Here is a 27,355-nt window from a genome sequence, read left to right as displayed (position 1 = left end):
GGACCGAGGGAATGGGGAAGTGGCATGTAACAAAGACAATTAATTGGCAACTGTTTTGAAATGTGATTAGTCACTTAAATAATTTTTTAAGCTAAACCCAAACTATGTCGAGTGAACCCAGGCTTTACGTGCTCCTGGAGGTTTGGAGCGCCTGTGTAGATGATCTGTGTAGATCATATTCCACTGATTTTGTATTAAATGGAAACATTTAATAACCAACCAATGTCCCAGTGTAATAATCTGGGATTACCTAGATCTGAATTGTCACAAATTAAGTGACATTTTTATTAATTTAGTCATTTAGCAGATGTTTTTATCTAAAGCGACTTACAACTGAGATACAAGGAGAAAACAAATCCACCAGTACTAGACAAGCAAAGTTCAACCATTGAATACTGGTTGAACTACCAGTTGAAATCCAGTACTCATCTTTGCTGCCTCATCCTTAGATTGAAACTTATGTAACGTGTTTGCCAGACACCTTACTTTCAGTTTCACTTAGTTGATTGATTGTAATTAGTTCAGGATATAATTCAATTTGGATCCCACTGGCTTGAACAGACAACGGGAGCACGAATAGAAGGATAGCGCTGTGTTTTTATTGTCAGGGTATAAAACTGCAGCCAGAGAGAGCTTCATACTCTTTGTTTCCGAGGATCAACAACTGAGTCAGAGCTGCAGATGAGAGAAACAGAAAGCCTGGAGGTGGCTGGAGGCTCTTGATAACAGCACGGCTTTCATCCCGTATAATGCTAAATTCATGCATTTTATTTGTACATATTTCCCTTGACACTTATTGTATTTTTGTATTTACCCCGTTGAAGTGGTAATGTGTCACACGCTGCACTGTCACGTCTGTTTCTCAAGCCTGAAGGCAGACACCTGTGTGTGCACTTTCTGTCCATGCAGCTGATGAACTCTTTGAGCAGCGTTTCTTCTTTACCCTCTCCGTGCGAGTTCATAGGTCAGATTCATAGCTCTTTTTTGCTTCTGTGTCTCTGGTGTCACATTCCCCTGAAACAGATATAGCCATCACAAAAGATGGACCTACTTTTTTGCCACATTTCTGCCACAGCTGCAGCTTCACAAATAGCAGTCCCATTCCCAGCTGACACACTGGCGCCTAAGTGAAAACCACTGACTCACAGAGCTTTCTATCACTGGCTTGATTTAAGAAACTGCTCCTGAAAAGCATTAATTTTTCTTGAAATCACAAGGAAAAAGGGAATCCACGCAACTAAGCACAAATCACAGTTGAATGTCACAAGCTTAGAAAATGATTAATGATAAAGTGGATTTTTATTTAAAAACAAACTTCTGTTATTGTTCCAAAAGGTTCCTCTCCATATTCCACATAAATATTTCAAAGAATGGGACATTACACTCAGGGATTGCACATTGCAAAAGGGACAAAACCACCATTTACCAACAGCACCCAGAGTCTAATGTAATGGTTTTGTCTGCTGATTTGTTCTTGTTGCCTTCAGTTTCTAAGGAAGTTATATACATCGAACAACTCAGCAACAAGAAACTGCCCACTATCCTGTTACACTGAGGGCCACAATGATGACTTTGAGCATATATCTGTAAATCTGTGTAGGCAGATGCACAGCCGTGCTGTCTCTGGCACAGAGCAGGATGTATGTGCATGCCTGTACAGTGTCCCTGTAATCAGCATCCTGGCTGCTGGAGATAAGGCACAGCAGCAGCTTCAGCATGAGGCGGCTGTTGACTTTCTGCCAGCAGACTTTGGGGCAAAACTTCCACAGTAGAACCATTATGGATGATTCGAACCGTGAAGATAGACGGCCTCTATTGTAGTACTCAACCTTCATCATCCAGCACACTGTAATACAGTGACAACGCTTTGCCCAGCTGTCACTAACACATGTCCCAGATGAACATACTCAGTGTGGGCTCTTATGTAACTGTGGAGGTGATTGAGCTACGTTTACAAGGTGGCGACACACGCTACAGAACGCTGTAGAGCATACAGAGCATTTCCACGTCCATAGTAGCAAGTGATATCCGTGGATCTTCAGTTGTACTCCTGTCAAAATGATGAGATGACCAAGTATTATAAATATGAAGATTCCATCCTCAGAGAGTCTAATATATGATTTATAGTTAATGAACACTTTTAAAACATATGTCGGCTGAAGGTTAGGCTTCTACAGATCACCTCGTACAAGTGGACTGTGGGAGACAAAAACGTCTAGAGGAAATGGCGTATATCCTCCAATCCTTTATTTATGTCTGCACTCGGTGAGTTAAGTTCACAAGTTCACACTTGCGCACCAGTTTTTGTATTTTCACGTGAGTGCACACATCACGTTATGCTGAGTTTCCTGTCAATCATCTAACAGCCTCAGGAAGAGAAGGAAGTCCCTGCTAGAAACACATCCCTCAAAAACATGTCACCTCTGAGACCTTTGTTAGATTATTTAGGGCAGTTAACTTTGAGCTAGGATGTCAACAGTCTGCATTTTTCAAAGCAACCAAAGGTGGGTAAATGTTATGACAATGAAAAGTGCTTCAACAGTGACTGAGATGCAGATTAACACAATGAAAGTGGAAGAAGAATCTTTTAAAGGAATAGTAGCTCAGTAAAGCACATTGCAACACATAGTTCGGCTACAATTTGCCGTTGAATAACTTCCATTCCTCTTTGATTGCTGTTGAAATATTAACTGAACGAGGGTATCTGAGGAAAACAAAGCCCTACTCCTCACTGTTATTGAAATTAGCTCCCAAAACCCTTAGTCAGGGAAAATACACTCCATGTGGAAGTTGTACTACGTTGCATCAGCCAAGAGAGCGGAGAGAGAGAGAGAGAAATGTTTTTAGCATGCAAAAGAGCTCTCTGTGTGGCTGTGCGAGCCAGGGGCAGCTCTTCAGCCAGAGCTCCATTTTTATGAGCCCACAGACACAATCACACTGGAACATGTGGTTTTGATCGGCTCACGTGCAAAACCGAGGCCAGTTAAAGCACCAGTGCATGATGATCACTCACTACACTGCAGCAATGAGAACCACATGCCAGTTTAAACCCAAACACCCTGATCCCAGGCCCTGTTTTCAGTCGTGTCTGTCCTTTGGGAGCTCGGTTCCCAAGCTTGCAAACAATGGCTCTGTATTCATTCAACTTTTTTAAGCAGTTCTGAGACTACAGTACGCACCCCCCCCACACACACACAACTTGGTTTACTGTGATGCTGAATTATACTGGCTGGTGTGTTAATGAGTTTGGGTGTAAAGGAATGTTTAAACATTTCTGCCCTGTTCACAGTGTTTTTCATGTATCACCACACCTTATATGAACATGAAGATGATACAGAAAGTTGCATCAGTCTGTCTGCACACACACCCCTCCTATCCCTTGGGGCAAACTTTTCATTCCATAGGTGGAGGAGAAAAAAAAAGCTGTACAGTGTTTGCCTGTTAGTATTTTCACACAAGCAGTGCAATCATCAGACGTGTTGAGTCGTCATCTGACAGGCTCTGCTCCTCACGCAACAAACATGATGAAATCACTGTTCACATCTGCTTATACATGCAGCGTTTTACCACCACACACAAGCAGCCATGACGAGTGCTGATGTTTACATCACCAACACCCTGTGATTCTCACTGCTTAACCCAAGGACCCATACGTTTTTGGTCACTTGTGGGCAGCAAAAATTATGTTGTCAAATAGTAATGGAGCCATTATGGAGCAGTTATGGAGCAACATTCGTGCACCATTCATTTCTGGACACCTGAAAATGCTTACTGTAGCTCGAGCTGCTAAATGCTATGTTCATCAGGTAGTTTCTAAATGTGTCTTTTGGAGCCTTTTTTACTGAAAACAGCTGCATTCTGTTGTCAAATACAACTCTATCTAAAGGAAAGTTGCGGAGCCATCCAATGAGCTATAATATATAATAATAATAGTATGGTAGTATAATATAATAATAGGAAGCAGCTGCCCGAAGTAGCTGAGGAAAAAAAAGGTGCTTCTAGGTTGATATTATAGTCTTTTGGCAGTGGGAGGGATTACCCAGGTGCAGAAACAAAAATGAAATGAATAAATACAACAATAAACAGCTATATAAAGCAGCAGGGCCTTACAGTGCATGTACACCTAAGCCTGTCTTCACCAGTCTGTTTTTTAGACCCATCTCTTTTCCTTTGGTATTATATGTACAGTAACAGTATTGGTATCTGCGACGCAAGTCTGGGCCTTAATTGGTATTGGATTAGAAAGTATTACACTTTACTATTAATTTAAAATCAGGGGTTAAATTTTTAAAGCCATATTTTGATGGACAAATGGCAAATGGCTCACCAACAAGCAGAAACTATCCAATCCATCAGCAAAGCTGCCAGGTTGCATTCTGACACTACATTTGCTTATATTTACAAAATGCAGTGAAGTTGATTAGTTAAAACATTAAAAATCTGTCTTTGGACCTTTATCAAATAAATAAAGGTTTGGGCAAATTGACAAATCACAGATTTTAGTTTTATTTCTACATTTTGCAGAAAATCACACTCTTTTATCCAAAGTGACTTATAGTACAAGTGAGATTCAAGGTACAAGGCAAAGGCAGGGTAAATGTAAAGAGGTCTTGCCAAAGGATAAGACAGCCATTCCAATGTTTCTAGTTTTCAGTCACTTATCTTGTGTAGCCCGACTCATCACAGTGTTTTATTGACTCTCCCACTGGGATGTACTTGTAAATTTACGCCATTTGCCCCCTGTCTGGCCTGTGATGTCTGCAAGTTGGCAGCAGCGTGTCGTCTGTGTCACTCTGTTGTTTGGTGTCATTACACTGCATCCACTGACCATGAGTACATTGTTAATAGCGCACTTTACTGAACTGTCAACTGGGGGAAAAAAACAGCCGGCTGGTCCTACAGAGACCCCACAGTGGACAGCCTCGCTGAGGTTCATGATATACATTTCTGCTGTGTAGCTGAATGGGGCAAAGTGGACGGGTCATAACCCTGAACTGGTGGCTGTGTGGGAAGACTGGTGACGACTAAGCATGTGTCTCTATCTCCCTGAGTGTCTCTCCGATGCTGTTGCCACTGCATTCCTGCTCTGACCCTGTCAGCCATTCACGGCTCACTTGTGCTCCTCAACACACATTCACTTCTAGAGAGCAGGTGACTACCATGAATACTTTCACTCTGTTGACAGGATCCATAGCACTGTGAGAGGAGAATATACTGATGACATGACACATTTAAGCCACCTAGTCAGTGTTGCCAGACAAGTCAGTTTTTTATTTTAGAATTTGTACCTACTACCTTGTGTACCAGTTCCTACCTGTGAAGGCATTTTAGACTTTACTTAAATTAACTTGAAGAAAGAAACATGAGCCCAGGACACTGTGTCCGGTATAAAGGACACTTGAATGCAGTGTTTGGTTAGTAATTGTAGTTTGGCTCACGTATGGAGGCAGTTTCAGCAGGCCAACTTAAGACTCTCAGCTCCTGATTGCAGCTATTTCTGTCAAAAATCAGAGTCAAATCTAAACACAGAGACGTGACACAGGAATTGTTAGACTCAGTGCAACTCACACTTTGCAGGGATGTCATTATGATGATGTCCATTGTGATTAAACATCCACAAACCCAGTGTGAAATTGTAGGAATAACATTCTCCTTCCAACTGCAAGACTTGCCTATGAAACATCCCATTTTTGTGTTTTCTTCAGTATGAAATTGCTAGTTATTGCTAGTTGTCAAGACGTCCAATGGTGCAAGAGGAACAACTATTAACAAATTCAGCATACTTATAAACATTTTGTAGAGAAAACAGCCTTAAAAATTTGGGCTACTTTTAACATGCGTGGGCTTATTCACTGCTCTAGTTGACCTGCTCGCCTGTCAAATCTGGCAACATTGCACTTAATAGAAAGAAGACACTAGAGATAACTAACTCCCTACAGTATCCAATGAGGTCATTCAGCCTAGCTCTAAGGATATTATTCTACTCATGGGGCAGTGGGAACTGTCGCTTGAGGGCTCGAGACCATTTACGCCCCAGCTACGACACAGCCTTTTATTCAAACTTTCTGCATTGTCTCGCGTGACCTCTCACTGTTATTTCTGTCCATTCTTCCAAAAGCCACCATAGATAATGCGAAATGCACGACATCATTGTTCCCTCAGAGATATTGCCCACTCCAATGTGCTGAGACTCAGGCCAGGCTGAATGGGCTGCTGGGAGTGGGACTAAACTAACAGACCAGGACACCCCTGGAAGAGCCCGAGTGTAGAAGCCATCAAGGCTCCAGCTACTGATATAGTCTGACAGTGTTGTGGTAGATCTGCTCTGCTGTAAGAGCTGCATAGGAAACACGGTGTGGTTCACATGGGGAGCTCGTTTTCCATCCACAGCTTGGCCTCAGTGGGGCACATCACCTACAGTATAAGTGTGTGTCTGTGTTTGTGTGTGTGGCCACATTTCCGCATTAGAGCCACAGAAAATCCCCTCTTTCAGCTCCTCGAAATATTTTCCCACTCCTACTCTGGTCTCGTCATATCTTTTTTTAATCATGTATGTATTTGAAGTATTGCACTCTGTTTCCATTTCATGCTCATTATGTTAGTGTTTTACTTCTTCAGCACTAAATTTAAAGTATACTTGAAGATGTTGAAGATTAGACTAACTCCACTTTTGTCTCAGGTTTCCATGTCACATTCAGTGGTGGGAAGTAATGAACTACTGCAAGTACACTGATTTACACATTTCACAATACAGCACTTTTCCTTCTTTTCTTTTCAAAATGAAAATCAATCATTCACCAGACAGTAATCTCTGCGCTGAAATAATCAGCACAGGCAGTCTCTTATTGCGTAAGCGGGAACAGGGCACCTATATAATCAGTAATAAAATTCCTAAGATGGCTGCTGGAGAAGTTACCACAGAGCTGACACACACTCGCAAACCTATGGCCTTTATTATAAGAGTTATTTGGCATAATATTGTCTCCCTCAAAAGCACAAAATACTTGAAGAAACATGCTCAGTTGCTGCTGTTTTAGGTTGAACTAATGCTCATTAAGTCAAGTACTTTTACTTTTAATATTTATAAGTAAATTATAAATCATGTGCTTACTTTGGCTTCAGTAGAAATGCCAGTGTGAAGATGTTTTTATTATTATAGTATTTATACTCTCACATTTTAGGTTTTGTAAATGTTGGGAATAAAATCAAGTCTCCTGCTTTCCTCAAGGGGCATCACTTGAGTCAGTGACGACTGGCTTGAACACTGATGCATCCGTACATCAATCTACACATTCATTTAAGAAAAGTTTGTGCTGTACCTTCAAATTCAAAAATGAGTAGCTTGTTACTCAGTTATTTTAGTTAACATTACATCATGTCTTTCTGAGCTTGTATTCATAGACATGAGTTTTAAACCCTACTGTTGTTTAAAGGTAGTTGCGCTTAAGAATTTTAGTGAATGGCTTAAATATTCTCAACGTTTCTGGATCTAGTTTCTGGAATTTCTGGTTTCTCTCGTGCAGCCTCATTGAATTCCAGTTTGCTGTGACCTAACACGTATTCTTAGGGCTTGGGTGTCAAGGTACTTTGCGTGGGAAACTCTTACATTCCACACCCACTTGTTGACCTCCCTGATCTCTCTCTGTGCTGATTCCTGTGTTACCTTGGCTGTGAGGAAAGGGTGACTGCTGCACTCACAAGAAGGAGAAACATATGTAGGGGGGAACCTCTTCCTCTCAGTCAAAGTAAACCGATGACACATTTGTGTGGGAGTCATCTGTTTTTATAAATGTATTCACATCAGTGAAACTGTGCTTGAGTACTTCAGAAGGAAGTCAGGTTTTCCTCGATCATTACTGACATTTATAAGACACTTAATGTGGCATCATCTTAATTTTTTTTTGGGCCTAATGGCCTGTGCTTGCATATAAATCAGCAGTGTCAAGTGCTGCATGTCAAAAGCTATTTCAGTCCCACTCTCTCTCCATTTAATTCAAAGTCTGGATGAAAGCAAGCCAGCACAATGGGAAAATGAAGTTTAACAGCTGCTGTAGACAAAACGTGATTCTTATCTGAGGTTTTATCAACACACATGAGCTCACTGTTTAAGGACACATGCCTCTGTCCTGAGTCACATTGAAACCATGTGACAATCCTCACCATGCACTGGTCAGCTTTCTGTGAAGATTAGGATCGCTCAGTGTATGCAAACCTCTCCTGTGCATCTTAAACACAGCAAAAATAAATAAAGTTATATCAGAAGACAGTATCACACCTAGTAAATTTCAAGGAACCTCTATAGGTTGAGAAGGTGATAATAAACCATAGTTTTGTGCAGTATAAGGTCAAAAACCTTAATACAACACTGTGAAAGTGGAGTTTCAGGAACTTTCTGACTAAAGCAGGAGGACTCATCTCAGGGAAAACTGTCTTGTGTGAAGTTTAAGGTTTTTATATTGCAGTATTGTTTTTTGCATGTCTATGTCCATTCATAATATTAAAATGGATTTATCACGAATTAAAAGAGAACTTGTTAGTTTTTATCCATGTTGCAATGCTCAGTTTTGGTGGGTGGAGATTAGGAGACTACCAAGTGAAAAGTCACTGGTTCCATTTCATTCACTGATGCAGGGTAGGGTACATGCTATTTATTCATTCCAACAACTCGAGTCCCATTGGGCTAAAACTGACCTGGTGTTGGCTGAATATACCGCCTACACAAAACTGGGCTGAACGAGACAATGTTTAACTCAAAAATGTCTTTCTCTATATTTTTCTCTATATATTTTTCCAACTTCACAGGATTGTGTTGTTATGCAGGTTTACATAAAATAACATAAAACATATTTTTTATCAGTCCAGAAGCTGAGCTATTGATCAGGACATCACTGTCTAGACTTTGCATAGAGAGAAGTCATTATACAGTACAATTTCTTTTGGTTGACCACTAGTATTACTCTCACTGACATGTAAACGTTATGTTATAATATTTGTAGAATGCTAGTGTATAGTGGTTTCAGTGGTCTGTACTGCACTGGCGACAGCTGTGGATGGAAGTATTACAGTATGTTTTTGTTGTCTACTAAATGTCTGTAGTCTTTTGCTAAACCTCGCTAATATTAAAAGGATAATGGTAACAATAAACATTTTATTTCATATTCTATCTATATTATTTCTATCTATTCTTATTCTTATTCTTATTTTGAGTGAAATTGACACTGGACACATATTCGCTTCTGGATTCTTACTTTTATTACTAGCTATTAATCTTAAGCATCCTTTAAAGACTGGTTACACAAATATTGCTGATGCAGCCCCAATTTCTAAATGAAATGATTTTCTGTGCTGACCTTTACTCACAAATCCAATGTATGTCAATGTAAATCACAGTGTGGCTGTCCAGTACAAGAAACCATTCACATTGACGTTATATCCACATGCTGTCTTTCATCCACATTTATTTAAGAGTCTGTGTCCATTTTACCTCTTTACTCTTTTAAAGAAGCTTAATCTTGTTTCAGAACATTTCCATGACTGGAGCAGTTGAACTCTTTTTCTTTTCTTTAGCCTTCTTCTAGCCCTTAAGGTGAGTGCCAGATGCCCTCTTTTCTTCAGCAGGGCACTCATATTCAAATCACAGCAGCTGGGAAGTGCTTTAGTAAGAGGAGTGGGCTGAGACTGGGGGAGTATTTAAAGATGTAATGGGGTGTGGGGGTGTGCATTTGTTTGGCCAGTGTATAATCTGGCACACGTCTATGACAAAGAAACCCCAAGGCTCTCCTCGTTTGATCCACATAAGCAGTGTGAGGCCTCCAGGCTGGGAGTTTGCCTGGGCTTTTCAGGGTTTTACATTATGTATTTAAAGGCAGAGGTAGTGGAGAGAGAGAGAGAGAGAGAGAGAAAGAGAGAGAAGGGGACTGTTTGCAGGCGGGGATGGCATGTTGGTTAGAGAGACAGCAGGTTGCCCACTGGATGCTGCGGTAGGGGCCGTCGTAGGGGGGCACACATCACTCTGTGAGGCTGACATTATTTTTATTGTTAGTCCATGTGGTTAATGGATTCTTCCCTCATTCACTGCTAACGTGATGTGACGTTGTACAGTATCCTACCCCATATGCTGACCGTGGCTTTTCAAATAGGCTTCAACTTTTGTTTTATTTAAGTCATTCAGCGGCTGCAGTACTGTCCTCATGCTGGGCTGCAGAAACATCAGTCAACCACCAATAGCACCATTTAGGTTTTAGCTACTTTAGACAACAACTGATTTCTACCCCTATGCTGAACTTTACTGGATGTCAACCCCATCCATCATTTTTTAATGAAATATAGAGACAGTGATCATAACCAACTTCACTAGTGGCCACGTGTAGACATGAAGCAAACAGTTTTTTCTGTTTAATATTAATTCAACTGAGAAAATACAGCATCCATCACTCAGAGATATTCTACTTTGTAAAGATAAATAAATCACTATGCTCTCACAGGATTGTTAAACAAACTCTGTTCTGGCAGTAAGCTGGATATTCCACGGAGAGAAACAAATGTCCCTTTATTGTGAACAGTCTATCTGGAGACTGTTTTGTTGCTGCTCATGAATCTGTGTTGCTCATGGCTATCTTTGCTGACTGAGTCTCTCCCTGGAGGTCCAAGGCAACCCCAGAGGGTCAGGAGATAGGATGCAGGGTACGCTGAACACACTTGTCACTGTGGATCGTCCTCACAGAGAGAAAACTCAGTCTAAATGCATTGTGCCGTTTTGTAGTTGCAGTATAGCCCCCGACTTTGGGGATTCGGCTCTTAATAAGCGTATTTGTCATACAGTAGATTTTTACTATAGGTTTGTAAGAATTGCATTAGTACGTTTTGTAGCTTCCTATTTATAGTGATTTGATCGTGGTAAATAGTGGTTGCCCCTTTTGCCACCCTACAGATCTGCCTCTGATCTGAACAGAGCAGATACGATTGATTTTAAACCTCATGTTGGCACTATCTTAAGTTGAATATTGGAGCGTTAACTTTACTATGACTACAGAACAAGCGCTTGTCATGTGAGAAGCAACTTTTTCCACTCAACTGCTGCTGGTTACTAAATGAAAGGGTTAAATCGCTCTAATCACAACATGCATTCTCACTCATTTCCAGTGGTTTCTTGGCAAGCAGAGTTGCAGGTTTATGTACAGCTACCAAGGGGTGTCTTTTGTTAACAAGATTTGTATTTGATACAGGGACTGAAGCTGAATAGCAGCACTGGAAAATATGAGGAGTCCTAGATATTTATTGCATTCGAATGAGCTGTTTTTAAGCCAGGGTTGGTTGACGGCCTGGAAAACAGCTACAGACCATGGGGCTCTAATGTAGTACAGTGCAATATTCATCATCTGTCTTTCCAATATTGAGCCTCTTGCAGTACACACTGGCCAATTCAGGTGGTGCTCTGTGCTGAGAAAGACAAAGACTTGCAGGACGTTCATTGTTTTTGTTGGGAAAATGGTGAAAGATCAACACCCTGTGGTCGGATGAAGAACCACCACAGCCATGATAAAAAATGACAACAGAAAATGTATTGTAATAGTAACATCAAGTGCATATCCTCAATTATTTTTATTTTATTTTAAGAAAGAAGTCTTATACAGGAAATGAGGCACCTCCACAAACTGATTTCTAATGACTGGCTTCTATCTCCTGCTAGAAATAGCAAGATATGCTTTCAACATTTAATCGCCTACTTAAACTCCTGCTTTCAACAAGATACTGACACGAAGTAAAAATTACTACAGCATAGCGTGAATGTATTTAAATCACTTGTTAAATCTATATCATGTTAAATTACTTTTTATTATTCAGTGGCTCCTTTGTGTATATAACAAAACATGATTCCACTTCTAGACATACCATTAACTGTTCACAGTTTTCAATAACGCTTTAATATAATGAAAATTATATACGATATCATAATTAATACTGACATTTGGTAGAAAATGTTAATTTGCGAAGTCTGGAGCCGCAGACTTTCTTATCGATCGACCTGGCGTTGACTAGCTGTGTCTTGCCTATCAGGTTTACTTGCAAACTCTGAAAAATAGATTGATCCAAAACATCCATTCTGGCGTTAGCATTGTGGAAACATCGTCATATGGACCGTTTAGCGTCTTTTGGAAGTAAGTATTCCTAAAATAAAACACAGGAAAGTGTACCCACTGTAGTTTTCAAGAAAACGCCCGAATCCATTTCGGGTTATTTGTAGATAGCTACAGTATCTTAATTCTAGTTAGCTCTGCTGTGCTAACATTAATGTTAGCTAAGTTAGCAATGCCAGGGTGCTATCAAAGCAGACTATTTACCAGCCTTTAGAGATAAAGTGTTGTTGAAAACGGGTTTTCGCTTCATTTCAATGTGAGTAGTTTTCGTGTTTAGGCAAACTCCGGTATATGCTTCACAACGCTAAAGCAGCGTTAGCTTCCAGGGAGCATTGCTTCAGCTAGCTTTAAGTTACCGTTATGTGGTTTGTTTACAGGCGAACAGAACATTCGTGTTGAAGCGTCCTGTAACTTAGTGCTGCTTTAAATCCTGTTTATATATGTGTGGTTTCTGAGCTACGTGTGTGTTAGCTAATGTCATAATATATGTATTCAATTCCCACTAGCAGGAGACAATTTCAGATCTTTTAGACAAGGAGAAAATAGGCAACACCACCGGTTTAGTGAAAGATGTTCACTCAAGAATAAATATCAGTTCCAACTTCTCAAGCTGTAAAATTAAAGTACACAATAATATATAAAGTGGCATGACTATGTGAACCGGAATGTCACGATTTTCTGCCAATTCCGATCTTTCATGTCTTGAGAACAACCATAAAAACATCATAGTGCTAGTGGGAAAGTATAGAAACTCTTTGAATAATGACCTCAAAAAAGCTAAATTATTTTGAGGATGTGGACTAGAGCTACTTTGATTCACACAAAAACCACTTAAACTTTTTGAGTTTTCTCCACACAAGGAGAATAATCTAATGTGATCCATACCTCGCCAAAAGGAGCTTTCAGACGATCTAAGATCAAGAAGTGATGATTTACATAAAGCTGGAAAGAGTAACAAAGTGATGTCAAAGACTTCAAGAAATTCACCAGTCAACAGTTAGACAATCAATCTACAAATGGAGACACTTTGGGACTGTGGCTATTCTACTAAGAAGTGGAGACAGCTAAAGATTTGAAGGCATCATTGGAACTGGCTAACATCTATGCCCATGAGCCTACACTAAAACATTGAACTAGCAGGATGTCTATGGCAGGACACTACAACATGCTGCTTACTAAAAAGAACAGGAGTCTTCCAGTAATTAATTTTAGAAGATATTTGTGGTATTATTTTAGGCACATTATATTTGTTAATACTCTCAACTTAGATAAAGATCAGATCACATTTTATGACAAATTAATGAGAAAACCTAAAAGGTTAAGTGTATATACAGTATTATTGTGCACTTTAATTTTACAGCTTGAAAAGTTGTGATTAATATTACCTTATACATATACCTTCTGAATTTCAATCTGAGGTTCAATAAAATCATACCCGTACACATCATAATATATTATTAATTATATTGTGTATCATTAATCGTAATCTGCAAAGTAATTAGAAACTAAAGTTATCAAATAAATGTGTTTGGTTAAGAATCAATATTTACCTCCATATTTAAGTGAACTATATATATAAGGTAAAAGAAAATCATTTACAATTGTCCAGTGTTTAGAGTTCTTAGTGAATTTACCTAATTAAGTTCAAAATGAATACAGCTGTAAATAAACTATAATGTACAAAATTAAACGTAGTGCCAAAAGTAAAACTTTGAAGTACTACTTCACAACATTACTTGAGTAAATGTACTTTTCCTAACTAAGAGTTGCATCCATTTTAGATGATCCTTTTGATAAACCACCATGCAGAGGTTGTTCATCTTATCTAACTGAGCCCTACATCAAGTGTGCAGAGTGCGGACCTTCAACGTTTTTACTCTGCCTCCAGGTTAGTGTGTGTAAATATGCAAATGCTCTTAGAGTCTTTGGTTTATTTCTGAACTGCACAGTTTAACATACTGTTTTTTTGCAGTGTTTTACTAGAGGATTTGAATATAAGAAGCATCAGAGTGATCACAAATATGAAATTATGGTAAGTATCTTTCTAAAATATGACATGGAGACACTATGTCATCTTTTTTACCCTCACTTGGAAATACAGTGTTTTAACATGTATCCTTACTTTTTATCTCTTCATACAGACATCAGACTTCCCTGTCCTGGAACCTGGGTGGACAGCACAGGAAGAGATGGCCCTGCTGGAGGCAGTCATGGACTGCGGTTTCGGAAACTGGTTGGTGACTTGTCAGTTTATTATTTAGCTGCAAACAAAAGCAGCTTTAAGTGAGTTTGCATATCATTTTACTTCAGCTTTCATGTTTGTCTGTATTGAAAACGATATTTCTCACAAACTGTTGGATGTTTTCTTTTCTTTACTTTGCCCTCTAATCTTTTTTTTAGAATTACAAAGTGTCAATAAATAGAAAGGTGACAAACATGGGCAACAAGTGTTACAGGCATCAAACTAAACCTAAATTTGCTTATATTTATAAAACACAATTATAATGCCACATACAGGGAAAACACTGTTTTTACCCTTGTCAATGTTCAACAGAACATTTAGAAGAAATACAACGTTACAGGACGTTTGTATCTTTTTATTTAATGGGTTTGTTATATGACTGTTATCAGATTTAGCTACAAATTATAATTTCAGTATTAGTCAGGCTATACTTTTCAGTTATTATTTATAGAAATATATGTTTACAGAATCCACAACTAAGTCGATTTATTCATACATATTTATACACTAACATATTTATTTGTATCATTTTTCTTCTGCAGGCAGGATGTGGCATATCAAATGCGCACTAAAACCAAAGAAGAATGTGAGAGTCATTACATGAAGAATTTCATCAATAACCCGCTCTTCTCCTCCACCTTGCTCAGCCTTCGGAAAACAAAAGACTCTCGCTTTGCAGAAGGCGCTATTCCTTTCAAACGTCAGTACCCACGTTATCAGGCTTTTTTCCTCAATAATGTTACAGGACGAATAGGACACAAACATTATGTTAGTTGGTTTCATTCTGTGTTGCCCACTCCCAGACATTATGAGATTACTACAAATACTGGCATCGGGAACAACCAGAAGAGATTTGCATGAAGAAAAGTGAAGTAAAATTTCTGTTCAAGCCTGAAACACACTGGGCTGACAGTTGGATAGAAGCGTTTAGTGAGCCAGAAACTTCAGCTCCAAGTCGGCTTTAGGCCTCCATCTGTTGCAATGTTCAAGTGCTTGACAATCATTTCACTGTCATATTCACACAGCTGAGAAACTCGAGGCAGAGACAGAATCTAAGTTATCACTCTGGTTTTAAACCTAACAAATGTAAATTTTATTGAAAGACATTGGAAGTGGCATATATGTCTTTGTCAATACTTTCTTCAGTGCTTTCAATAATTTGTGTTGTTTTTCTCGCAAAACACTGTGAAAACTCTGCATGTTGTAAGCTCATATTTTTAGTGTCCATCTGTTTTTGTGATACCACAGCCTCTGACGACCCTCCCCGCCCCACATTTGACTCTGTGCTGTCTCGTGACATGGCTGGATACATGCCTGCCAGGGCAGACTTCATGGAGGTGAGAGGATAAACCCGTCCTGTACTTAATCATATGTGCTACCTTAAGACTGTCGGTGTAAAAAAACATGAAGTAGTCGGTAGGTGACTCGATATTAAGTGATGCTGAAACACAGAGACAGTGATTAATGTCTTGGTTGCTGACACATGCCATTGTTTGTGATTACACATAACTGGATTATGAGCACTTCTGAGCTGACTGAACAGCAATGTGCATGTAAATTGTCAACAAAGCGGCAGGTTATGAAACCTCTTTCTCACCTCGTACCTAGGAATTTGACAACTACGCTGAATGGGATTTGAAAGACATTGATTTTGTGGATGACGACTCTGACATTCTACATGGTGGGTAGAAATTTTAACGAGACTTGTTTTAATTGTTTTCTGCTGTCAAAGACACTGTTTGTATTGAACATTTTCAATACACCTGTAACTATGTCTTGTATATTGTTCTGTTTCAGCACTCAAGCTTGCAGTTGTTGACATATATCATTCAAGATTAAAGGAAAGACAACGGAGGAAAAAGTAGGTCCTTTTTTAAATATTAATTAAATGAAAAAGAAAAAAACAGGTTGCATTTTAGTGTAATGTAATGACTTATGTCTGCCAGTAGATGGCGTTATAAGGTTTTATATAGACCTTTAGGAGCCTCATCACCCACAGATACTTTCTTATGCCTCCAGGTTGAATAAATGCATTTCATACTGAAATAAAATTTACAAGGCAAACAGGTTTATACTCCAGACTGTACCTTCTTAGTATTAATGAATTCATTGTGCTAATGTATTTATAACTTCTAATCTAAACTTTTAATTATTGTTTTGTTAAAAGCACTTTAATGACATGAGTCCTGAGAGACTGGGATTGTTACAGTCTGCAGCGTGACTATAATTGCATATTTAAGACTTTTTTCAGGCTCTCGTTACAAGCCACAGGGAGTCACTCAGGTGCAGCTTACAGGCTGCAGGAACCTCTTTTCAAGCCTTGAATATTTTTGGAAATGGGGAAAATGTGTCTGTCCCCTGGTGAACACTGTGCATGCCAAACTCCTTGACATTTTGCCCAGTTTTAGACTGAGAAATAGAGCATCCCCACTGCTGAGAGTGTGGATGTATATTTTTTAAGACACAACCCGTTTTAAGACGTGCACTTTTCTTGCCCCTTTGTTTTTTTTTTTTTTGTTTGTTTGTTATAGCTTCAATTGTAAATGGTTAAAATGCCATTTTGTCCAGTTATCTACATTCTGTAATTCTTAACAGCAAAGTGAAATTCTCAAAATCAAAGATCTTTGCCTTACTAATGCACAATTTTCTGTGGTCTTGTGCATGTTGTTCACTTTAATTGTCCTTGAGATGTGTTGACTTGGAGTCCAGCTGTGGTGAATGGATTAGATTGGACACAGTTTATAAAGGCACACATTTGTTTATATGCTTTTTAGGACAAAAGTTGAGGTCAAAGTCCATGGCACTTTGTCTAGACCTCTGCAGTACAAATATGACAAATCCTACATAAGAGCAAAGGTATAAAACAGTTTCTAAAGCTTTAAAGATGCAGTGTGTAAGGTTTAGTGACAGTTGGCAAGAAGGTTGTAGATTGTAAACATCAGTGTCCATTCAGGACTACTATGGAAACATGGCAGGCTCTCTGATTGGGGACTTACTCCATATGTAGATATAAAAGGCTCATTGTGAGTCAGAGAAACTGCAGTGATTCTTACTTTGAGTTGATTACACCCTAATAAAAACATAATTATGAATACTATATTCAGTTCGTTCAAATAGATCTCTCTAAATATTCAACACTGCACGTTTAAGTGTTGCCAGAAGCAGAGTAGCTTCAATAGTATAGATGTTAGGTCTTTTTATTATATAGAATCTACAGGAAAATGTCATTTAATGTCATCTGGCCTGATGAGATTAGTCTTTGAAGATTTGGAGAGAGTCTGCAGAACACCAGACACACCTCTATGGTGAAGCATGGTGGTGGCAGCAGCATCATGCTACAGTACAGGGCTGTTTTCAGCAGCAGGAACAACAGGTTTGCTGAATGCCACCAAATACAGAGTCCTAAAGGAAAACCTGCTCCAGAGTTCACATGACCTGAGGCTGCGGTTCAGCTTTAAGCACTACAATAAGCTAAGACAACACTGAAGTGGCTTCAGGACTAGTCTCTAACTGTCCTTGAGTGGCGCAGCCAAAGCCCAAAGTTAAACCCTATTGAACATGTATGGAGAGACCTGAAGACAATTCACAGCTGCTTCCTATTCAACCTGACAGAGCTCTTTAAACAAGATATTTCAGTTTTTACAACACAAACAGTTGGAAAAGTTGTATTGTTGTAAATATACACATCTAAGCGGTTCAAACAAAATCTCCATGTGAAGGATAGATGTGTTTCAAGTGTGTAACATTAGACTTCACCAGGTTTAGATGGGTGCACCTAATAAACTGGCAACTGAGTCTATTTAATTAGCATTAATTAGGAATTTTAGGCTGTTAGTCAAAACAAAACAAGCAGCCTATAGCCTATGACACATTGGGCCTTGGGTTGTTACATTTGTCAATAAGATGTAAAATTTTGATAGAAGTAATCAGTTATGGATTAAAAATAAGTGTCAGATTATAGGCTGCTAAAAAGAATTGTTAGTTGCAGTCATTTGTCACCCTGGTCTCTTTCTGAAGGTACTGGTCAGTACTCTAAGTAGACAGTCTTAACCATGTTCAGCCTGTTACTCTTGAGCTGAGCTGTTAAATTCTTACTGTAATGCATCCATCACTAAATCAACTTTAATGAGTTTGAGTTCTCAGAGTATGGTGGAGTCATGCTTTCTAGTTCCTTCCTCTTTGCATGCTCCCCATGTATCTGTGTTAAGCTGTAGCCTGTCAGAAAGGTTTCCAATGTCATGACTGGGGTCAAGACCACAAGCTCTGAACCTCAGAGTCCTCTTTTGAGTGGGGCATAATACACAGGAGTGTTTCTTAGTCTGGGAAGCCCTGCTTTATTTAAAGAAGAGAAATCTTTACTATCAAAGTGTGATCTTGACAACACAGGTTTATAGAAGTGTGTCATGGCTCGAACAAATGAGATTTCTTTATATTTATACTACTTTAGTATATTTATACTACTTTAGATGAGTTGTTGATGCTCATCAGCTGGAAAGGTTTCCAAAAGATGTTGCAAAGAGTTTGGATTGTATCAGTTGACGGTCAGGCAGGTCATGAGCAGATGAAGTACATTTAACTGTTACCCTCGTCAGGAGAGGCTGACCCACAAAGATCACTTGGCCACTAGCACAGAGAACCTCTGGCTAACATCTAGGAAACTAGAAACAAATCTTTTTGAGAGAGTATTGAATTCATTGTCTTATTTATTTAGTTTTATAAAGAAATCTTTGTACAGGTTCACATTTTCTGCCATATTTATACAGAAATGGAGAAACATTCCAAAAGGTTCACAAACTTCCAAGCAGCACTGTAAAGTGGTTTTCAAATACGTAAAGACTTAATAAACTGCAACAGCCCAGATAATTGCATATGGACAAATGCCAGGTTTCATTTAGCAGAGCGATGGTTTTTTAAATATTAATATGCATAGTAATAAGTCTAAATCTGCATTTCTTTCAGGATTATCAGAGACCATGGACTGATCAACTTGCGAAAATTCCAGAGTAAGTCCTCTAATGAAAACTAACACAGGCTTGACTGTGACAGTATTTATAGCAGCTCAGGGAGGCATCTGATCTCTAGCAGCCAAATTGCTGCTGAGGGGTTTCTATGGATGCATGCAAACAACTCCTGTCTAATAACCACTGTTAACCTCTTTGGCCCTGTGTGGCAACTGACGGAGCACATATTTATGATCAGAGCTGCAAATAGCTATCGGCTGCTGTGTACCGGAGAGTGCCACGGCATAATGGCTTCACTGTGAAAAGATCCCCAATGCGATGAGCACTGCTGCCATAATGACTCAAAAGCAGAGGGCTGCATTTATTGAACCACCTGCTGCAGTTTGCATTTTAGTAAGTTCAATAATGGAAATCTTTACATCTCCTGCATTAGAGGTCAAACAGGTGAGGGTTGGGGGTTCACTAGAAATGAGTTTACCCTTTTTCTGTTTGTATTTTTAGAACTAATTCCAGCCACCCATCTACTGCATCTACCTGTCTCCTGTCTACCTGTCTGTGCTGCTCTATGAAATTGTCTGTGGGTGGGGAGCTGAAGAGTTGTCCCCTCATGTTTTATTTATGCATTCTCCAGCCTCTAGTTAGACCTCCTCCCTCTTTCCCTCCTTTCCCTTATCTCTCCAGTCTTTCAAGACAAAAGGGAACTCACAGTGGCTTTAGAGCTGCAGACTGGTTGTCATGGAGACTGTCAAAGATTGTGTGTCTCCACTGTGTGTGTGTGTGTGTGTGTGTGTGTGTGTGTGTGTGTGTGTGTGTGTGTGTGTGTGTGTGTGTGTGTGTGTGTGTGTGTGTGTGTGTGTGTGTGTGTGTGTCATATGCAATAATGGAAGCAGTATCCGAGCCTCACCGTGTCATGTCTCAGTAGCTGCTGAAGGCAATGTGACCAGGATTGTTGTTGTAGTGCAGCGGACGGTCTGAAGTCCTGTAAGGACTTGTTACTTTAAATGATTCAGGTATTTGTTTTGTTGCAGTTGCCTGTTTGCAGTCAGTGTTTGTGTACTGGTATAAAAAGCAAACAGAGGTGCAGGTTTGATGTCTCCATAGAGATGTGAACGCCATTGTTCTGTATGTCCACTGTTTTGTTAAGAGCTTGACTTTGTGTTTGGCCTGAGTTGGCAGCTGCTAATTAGCACTCATGTATAGGAGCCTGACGAAGAACACTCACACCCCCACAACAGACTTGTGTGTTACTCAGCAACACGGACGATGCCTTGAGGCAAACGCCACAAGCTCTTCAGAGTGTGTGTGCTGGTAGAGTGAGTTAAGTGGTCGAGCATTTCTGTGACAAATCTCAGGAGGTAGGGGCTTAGCTTTTTGATACGGCAAGGTTTCTGGCTCTGATAGTTGGTATACACAGTTCCTGTTGTGCTCTGAATCAGAAAAAGTAAAAACTACAAAACTAAATTCAGTGCACTTAGCCCTGATTAATACGTACACTAAAATGACTGTTAGCAATGAAATCTGGGCTCATTTTGGATGTTGGATAGTTTGGATAACAGACACCAATTATGTGTCAACTTAAACTTTTGCCCACTAGCTTCACATTATTGTCTGTAATTATGTGATGTTGACTGGGCTCTAAACCAGTGTTTAAATTCAACATTTATACAGACTGTGTCCTGGCCACTGCCTCGGCCTGCTGTTGCTACTGTAGCACAGTGGAGAAGAAGAGTGTAGCAGTGCAGTCAGTGGAAATATTGGATTTAAACGCTGTTTTCACCCTGACAACATATACCGAGCAGACAGTAAACATCTGTGGGTCTATGAAGATGTCTTTGAAAATGTACCCTACTGCTGGATAACAGGAGAAAAATAAAATGGAGATTGCAGTGTACCTGAAATAATATACACAGAATTCCTGCTTAACAGTGAAAATGTCCTTAATAGTCACGCAGATGTTCCCCTTATTAAATCAAGGACAGAATCAATGCTGCCAGCAGGCTTCTCATTTTTAGATGTTATAAGCTTTTTTACAGCTTGTACAAAATAAAAACAAGAAGCCTATTCACTGTTATGTTGCCAGTTTGCCAGGCTACAAAATTAACTGTTTACTGCAACCTGGAAGACGTGCCTCACACACTCAGCTGAACGATTTGTTGCAGAATAGAAAGCCCGCACTGAACTAGTAGTGACAGTTGAGGAGGAATGATTCTCGTCTGATGAACACTTTGTATTAGCTGTCTGGCACAAAATAATGAAAGAAGATCTCATATCATTTACTTATATACCACCGTAGGAAATGTACTTAGTGGTAGTAGTATTTACTTTCTGCCATGTGTTGTTATTTATTTTAGCAGCTGAGTAAATGGCTCATATTCTGAAAAAACAAAATGTACTACACAGTTAACAGTAGGAACTTTCATAGTGTGAAATAGAGCTTCTTGGTTCAGATATAATGTACAGTAAATATATGTATGTATATGATGGAACAGCAGCCTCAAGAGATCACAGTGCAGTCCATCCACAGAATAACTGAGAGGATAGATACTCAGAGTTGATTCAGAGCTACGTGTTAATGGTTGTTCTGTTTAAACTCTCAAACCGCTCATGTCTAAAAGTGTTTAGGGGGGGCGTATTTTTCTTTCACATTTCTGTGTCATATTTGTTTATCCATAAATCGGCTGCCAACTCACTTTCCTCCTCTCGCTTCTTTTTCAGTGCTGGAACGATGCTACCCAAAGGAGGTGCAGGAGCTGTATGATGTCATGAGACGGTTTGCCAGAGTAGCTGGACCCACTGAACATGACAAATTCATCGAAAGTCACGCATGTTAGTATTTGGCTGAAGACACGTGGCAGGTTTACATTGAGAGACTCTGGAAGTGTGTTCAATGTAACCAATTCAAGCTGCTAGATGATTATAGCCTCAAAGGATTTTCTTTTTTGTGGGAAGGTAACGTCAGACTAGTACCGCTTTCTTTTTTTAGGACATTCCCAGGGTGTTTGTATGCACTTATAGAAAATGAGAAAAATCCTGAAACACATTGTGTCATCCTGAAAAATCATTTTGATATTCTTCTTTTCTTTTCGGTGAGAGCGAACTGAAACTGAACCCATCCAGCTTACTAGCATTATATCACTGAGAATGTCCTGAAGAATATGTCCTGTTAATTGCCCTTTTTCCTGTTGGCTGTAAACTTGTATTAGTCTCAGCAGCGTACACATTGTCCATGTATGAGTCTGAGCGCTGCAAAAGACTTGAAGTTGCGAGAGAGAGTCCAGGTGTGTCTCTGTGTTTAGATGAGCCTTTAACTGCCTTTTTCTTTCCAGTGGAGTTTGAGCTGAGAAGAGAGATCCGCAGGCTGCAGGAGTACAGGAAAGCAGGGATCAAGTCTTTCTGCAGTGAGTAGACTTTGACCTTTTCACTCCACCGTTCAGCAGAAAGTTTTAAGGTGCATGTCTAAGCTAAGAAAATGTGTTTATATTCAGACCTCTTCTACTGAGAGCTGTGCTGAACTCTTTAGTTTTAGTTTGGATATGAATTGGTTTAAATATTATTTGGAGCAGCAGCAGAGTGTTTTGCCTTGGAATCATCTTTTGGAATAATATTGTTTGGCTAGTTTGTTGTTAAATTAGCCCTGTCAAAATAACATGGTGATTGTGTTGCAGACATGGAGCGCGTCACCACACATATGATCTACACTCAGCTGCTGTGTTAATTCACCAGCACACCTCTTTGAATCCCTTCTGGTTTTGTTGACCTCTCTGTGCAAACCCCCTCTCAGGTGCCAAGGTGTACGATCGGGTGAAGCGAATGCGCGAGGAGGAGCGCAGGAAGAGGACGATGCTGTGCGACGTGCTGCAGTACATCCAGGACGGCAGAGCCTGCCAGCAGTGGCTCAGCAAACAGGCTGCAATGTGAGAGTCCAAACTTCCTGCTTGTTACCCAGTGTGTAATAGACGGGCTGGTGAAGCCATGCTCCCCGGAGACGATGACCTCTGTAATCGCACTACAGCACCAGGCGTGCTGAGATGAAATAGAGCAGACATTTGTATCACTGTGCATCCCACTTCCACCTCCGCCTCGGTGGTATTTTTAGCCTTTTTAATGTGCCAATGCTCTTGTTTTTTCTTTCCATCCATGGGTGTTATCCATGTTCTTCTAATTATTCTACCTTAAAAAATCTTGAATGCAATGAGTCATCTTTTTTTGGATGACAATCCCTGAGTGAGAATAGTGAACAAGACGGAGAGATGCTGTGTGTAAGTGGGATGTGCTTCTAAATAAGGCAGTAGAGATGCTGACACTTTTCTTTTTAATTACAGAGATGCTGGCATCACTCCATCTGTCACAACGATCACAGTGTCAGGTACCGAGCTGTTCTCTACCTTTCTCTCTCTACTCCCTCTTCTCTGTTGTCCTGGCATAGCCCCAGGCACAGTCACATGAATGCAAACACTTCGCCATAAATACACTTGAGAATAGGCACCTACATGAATATTTCTCTTGCTGTTTTTCCTTTTCAAATTAGCTGCCTCTCCTTAACCTTCAGAGCACAAATGGGACGCACACTCCCACACAGCTATATTTATACAATATGCACAGTGTAAATATTTGTTCCCCTGTCTCTTCTAAGCAAAGGAATTAACTGCATGTTGTCAGCCTGCTATTATGTTCGCTGAAGTGTGCACCAGCACTGGGGTGCTGCATGCATCTGTTTGACTGTTGTTAAATTTCTGCTCCATAGCAACAGGTAGGCGGAGCGCTCCTCCTCTAAACCTGACCGGACTGCCCGGGACCGAGAAGCTCAACGAGAGGGAGAAAGAGGTACATCTCTTGAATGTGTGTCTAAAGGGTCACATAGACTAAAGACTTTCACACAAGACTGTGTGATGGAAAAACACACAGCAGCCTGAAATAATGCAGAATATAACAATATTAAGCAATATTTAAACCGCTGACATGCGAAGTGAGTAACACTCTTTTTAGTCGAACCTCAACAGTCAGCTCTTGAAGTTGATGTGTTGACAGCAGGAAAAAGGGGCAGCTTTTATTACTTTTACTATTAGCTGCTGTATTCACATATGAGCTCACTTGGGTATTTAAGACTTTGTACTAGGGGGCTCGCAGGATAAAGTCTGGGTGATCTCCAAACTGAAAAACTTGTTTGTGTTCTTACATGCAACTCACCCAGGTAGAGTCTGGAGAAGTTCAGGGTGCCAGTGCATGTGTCAAAGCAGCTTAAGTCTCCACATCTCTTGTTTTGACACGTGCTACCCAATTTGACTATTGTAAAAAATGTGAATGTGTACGTACAAGCCCAGAGTTACAGTATTAGAAGCTGGGTTACAACATCACAACAGGTAGTTCTTCCCAGGTCAGTTCAGCCCATTACCAACTTGATGTTTACATAATGGCAGGATTGTAGGACAGCACTTATTGCACATTACTTCTACACTCGTGCTCGTCTACATGGTAAAAAATTTGCTGCCGTTGGCATGGCTAAAAATACTAGTTTTATTTTTAACTAGCGTTTTATTAATCAAATGCTGACAGATCACTGCTGCAAAGTCACTGGAACCTGCAGCCGAAATGTAGTCATCAACTATGGCACATTGTACATGTTGAGACACAGACACTATCTCCTCAACGGCATTCATGATGCTGTGTTTAGGTGCACACATGAAAATAGATCAAGTTGATATGAATGAATGAAAAAAGAGCTCGGGACACCTCCCATTGCTGAATGAAGTAGATGTGATGGTCAGATTCCCTGTTTTAGAAGGTTGTGGATGATTGGACAGCAACATAGTTTGAATCACCCTGAGGCCTTAAATAAGACAATATAAATGATTTTTAAATACCAGCTTCCCTTCTTAACACCTGTATTTGTCTTGCTCTTGCAGTTATGCCAGGTGGTGCGGCTGGTGCCGGGGGCCTACCTGGAGTACAAGCAGGCATTGCTCAACGAGTGCAGACGTCAGGGTGGACTGCGGCTGGCACAGGCCCGAGCACTGATCAAGATTGACGTAAACAAGACGCGGAAAATCTATGATTTTCTAATCAAAGAAGGCTATATCACAAAGGCCTAGGAGCATTTGAGCATTTTTTTTCTTTTACTCTAACAATGTAACAACGTAACCCTGTCTTTTGTAAGAGCTTCAGATTTTTGCTGCTCCTTTGAAATATTGTAACATTTGTACGGTCTTAAGTGTGTTAAAATGGCAAATGTCTATCTGTATAACTTTCTGTGAGAAGAACAGGACCTCATATTAAAATGAGTTTGTATTTATGTCTGTTGTCATCAAATGTTTGAAAAAAATGTTTGAATGTTCCCATTCTTTATTAGGAGATATGTAAATATAAATTTACATAAAGTAGATACATGCACCGTGTAAACCAAAGTATATATATTAACAGAAACTCAGTAATATTTTGGATATAACAAGATGATTGCGGGGTGATGTCATGTATTATGTGTAATAACATTTCATTGATTTATCACATTTTTGATAGTTTGAAGTAATACAGTAATATTATGGTAGTTACTAAATTATGAACTAGGTAACAGCTTAGAAGCAATGGTTATATCTAGATAATAAGAGGCCAAAAATACATTGGTTAAACCTTAGAATAGATTATATATATAGATAATAGACTTAATCGGTAAACTATTGTCCCAAGGGGAAATAGTTGTAGCAGTGCAGCAGCACATGATGCAGACAAAACAAGACCACAGTTAAAGTAAATCATGAATCATAAAGTCTTTCATCACCACTTCTCTCTGAATTAAACACACTGATAGAGAGTAGAAAAGAGTGTATCTGTTGTTTCTGGTTCAAGCTCTAAGAGCAGTGGATGGGAGCTGTCACACAGGATGGACAGTACCTTGATCAGCAGTAGTCCCTCCTGGTAACAGGAAGTGTTCATGGTTATGGCTATTACCCCACTTATATCTTGTTATTAAATATTACTAAAGAAACTAAGTAAAATGTGGTTATTATTAAGACACTGCCTAAATATGATCAAATATTACCCTGTTATTACTGAGCTGTAAAGTTGTACGTTCTAAGTTTCCCTTGTTTATACTTGTGTTTTCGTGTATAAAGTAAAGTATAATTCATAACTACTTTACTTTATGAAGTACATTATTGTAGACATTGATACCTGACGGCTGCATGTTTTAATATGGTGGACTGATGAACACTGAGGGACATTCAGCACTCCAGCAGTCTTGTCAGTATTTTGAACGTTGTTCCACAGAGACACAGACGGTTGTGGCTCTGTCCTTTCTGTCTCCATCTGTGCACGTGGGAGAACTGTGATGAATGTAGCAAAGGCAGCCTGCCGGCCTCCGACCAGCTTATCGAAGCGAAGACCAGCCGCTGCATTAGCCTCAGTTAACAGCCTGATTAGAACGGCAGATTCAACCTTTGATGATAAGATTAAGTCGGCTGTGGAGGAGTGTCTGCACTGAAATTCAGGGATTGGTGCTGGATTTGAGAGGATTTTGTGTGTTTTTTAACATCTACATGTGTCTGATCCTATCAAGGTTCCAAAACAAACAGAAAGCAGCAGTGTTCAATTGCTCCTTTCACAGGATATAGTTTTGCTCTTGCCACTCGTAGCATCTGTACCCGACACTCTGTTCCAGCCAGCCTCAACAAATTGCTCTGCCCCCTTTCTTTTCTGTTTAAAGCTCCAGCACTTGTGGCTGCATATTGTCGAAATTGGTGTTGAGTCAGGTTTTGAAGCAGACAAACAAATTGGATCGGAATTTTCTTGATTCCAAAGTGAAGTTACTAAAACCAGAACAAACTTTACTGAAGTGACCATGTCTCTGATTATGAAGCCGCCACACACTGCAGCCTGTTCTGTCGTAGCCGATTCAGGGGCAGCAGAGTTTGGGTGTTTCTTCCAACTGATTGCAAAATACATGGGAAAGAAAAAGCTCCAGCCACAGTTGTACTGTTAACATATGTTTACTGAAAGCCAATTTTAGGTGGTACAATTGCAAA

General features: G+C 39.8%; 1 protein-coding gene across 1 annotated transcript; it reads left to right on the top strand.

Annotated features, from left to right (window-relative positions):
- The first annotated feature begins 12,045 nt into the window (after positions 1–12,045).
- Positions 12,046–25,629, top strand: tada2a (transcriptional adaptor 2A). The gene is made up of 15 exons (XM_026339866.1): positions 12,046–12,158; positions 13,919–14,025; positions 14,110–14,169; positions 14,279–14,370; positions 14,922–15,079; positions 15,628–15,716; positions 15,988–16,060; positions 16,177–16,240; positions 19,339–19,382; positions 22,056–22,166; positions 22,667–22,738; positions 23,122–23,254; positions 23,663–23,706; positions 24,085–24,164; positions 25,244–25,629. The coding sequence occupies exons 1-15, from the start codon at positions 12,134–12,136 to the stop codon at positions 25,427–25,429; spliced, it is 1,338 nt and encodes a 445-aa protein (XP_026195651.1). The 5' UTR covers positions 12,046–12,133; the 3' UTR covers positions 25,430–25,629.
- The last annotated feature ends 1,726 nt before the right edge of the window (positions 25,630–27,355 follow it).

This window comes from Anabas testudineus, chromosome 13 (assembly GCF_900324465.2).
Source record: "Anabas testudineus chromosome 13, fAnaTes1.2, whole genome shotgun sequence".
NCBI lineage: Eukaryota > Metazoa > Chordata > Actinopteri > Anabantiformes > Anabantidae > Anabas > Anabas testudineus.
This window is presented reverse-complemented; position numbering and strand designations above follow the sequence as displayed.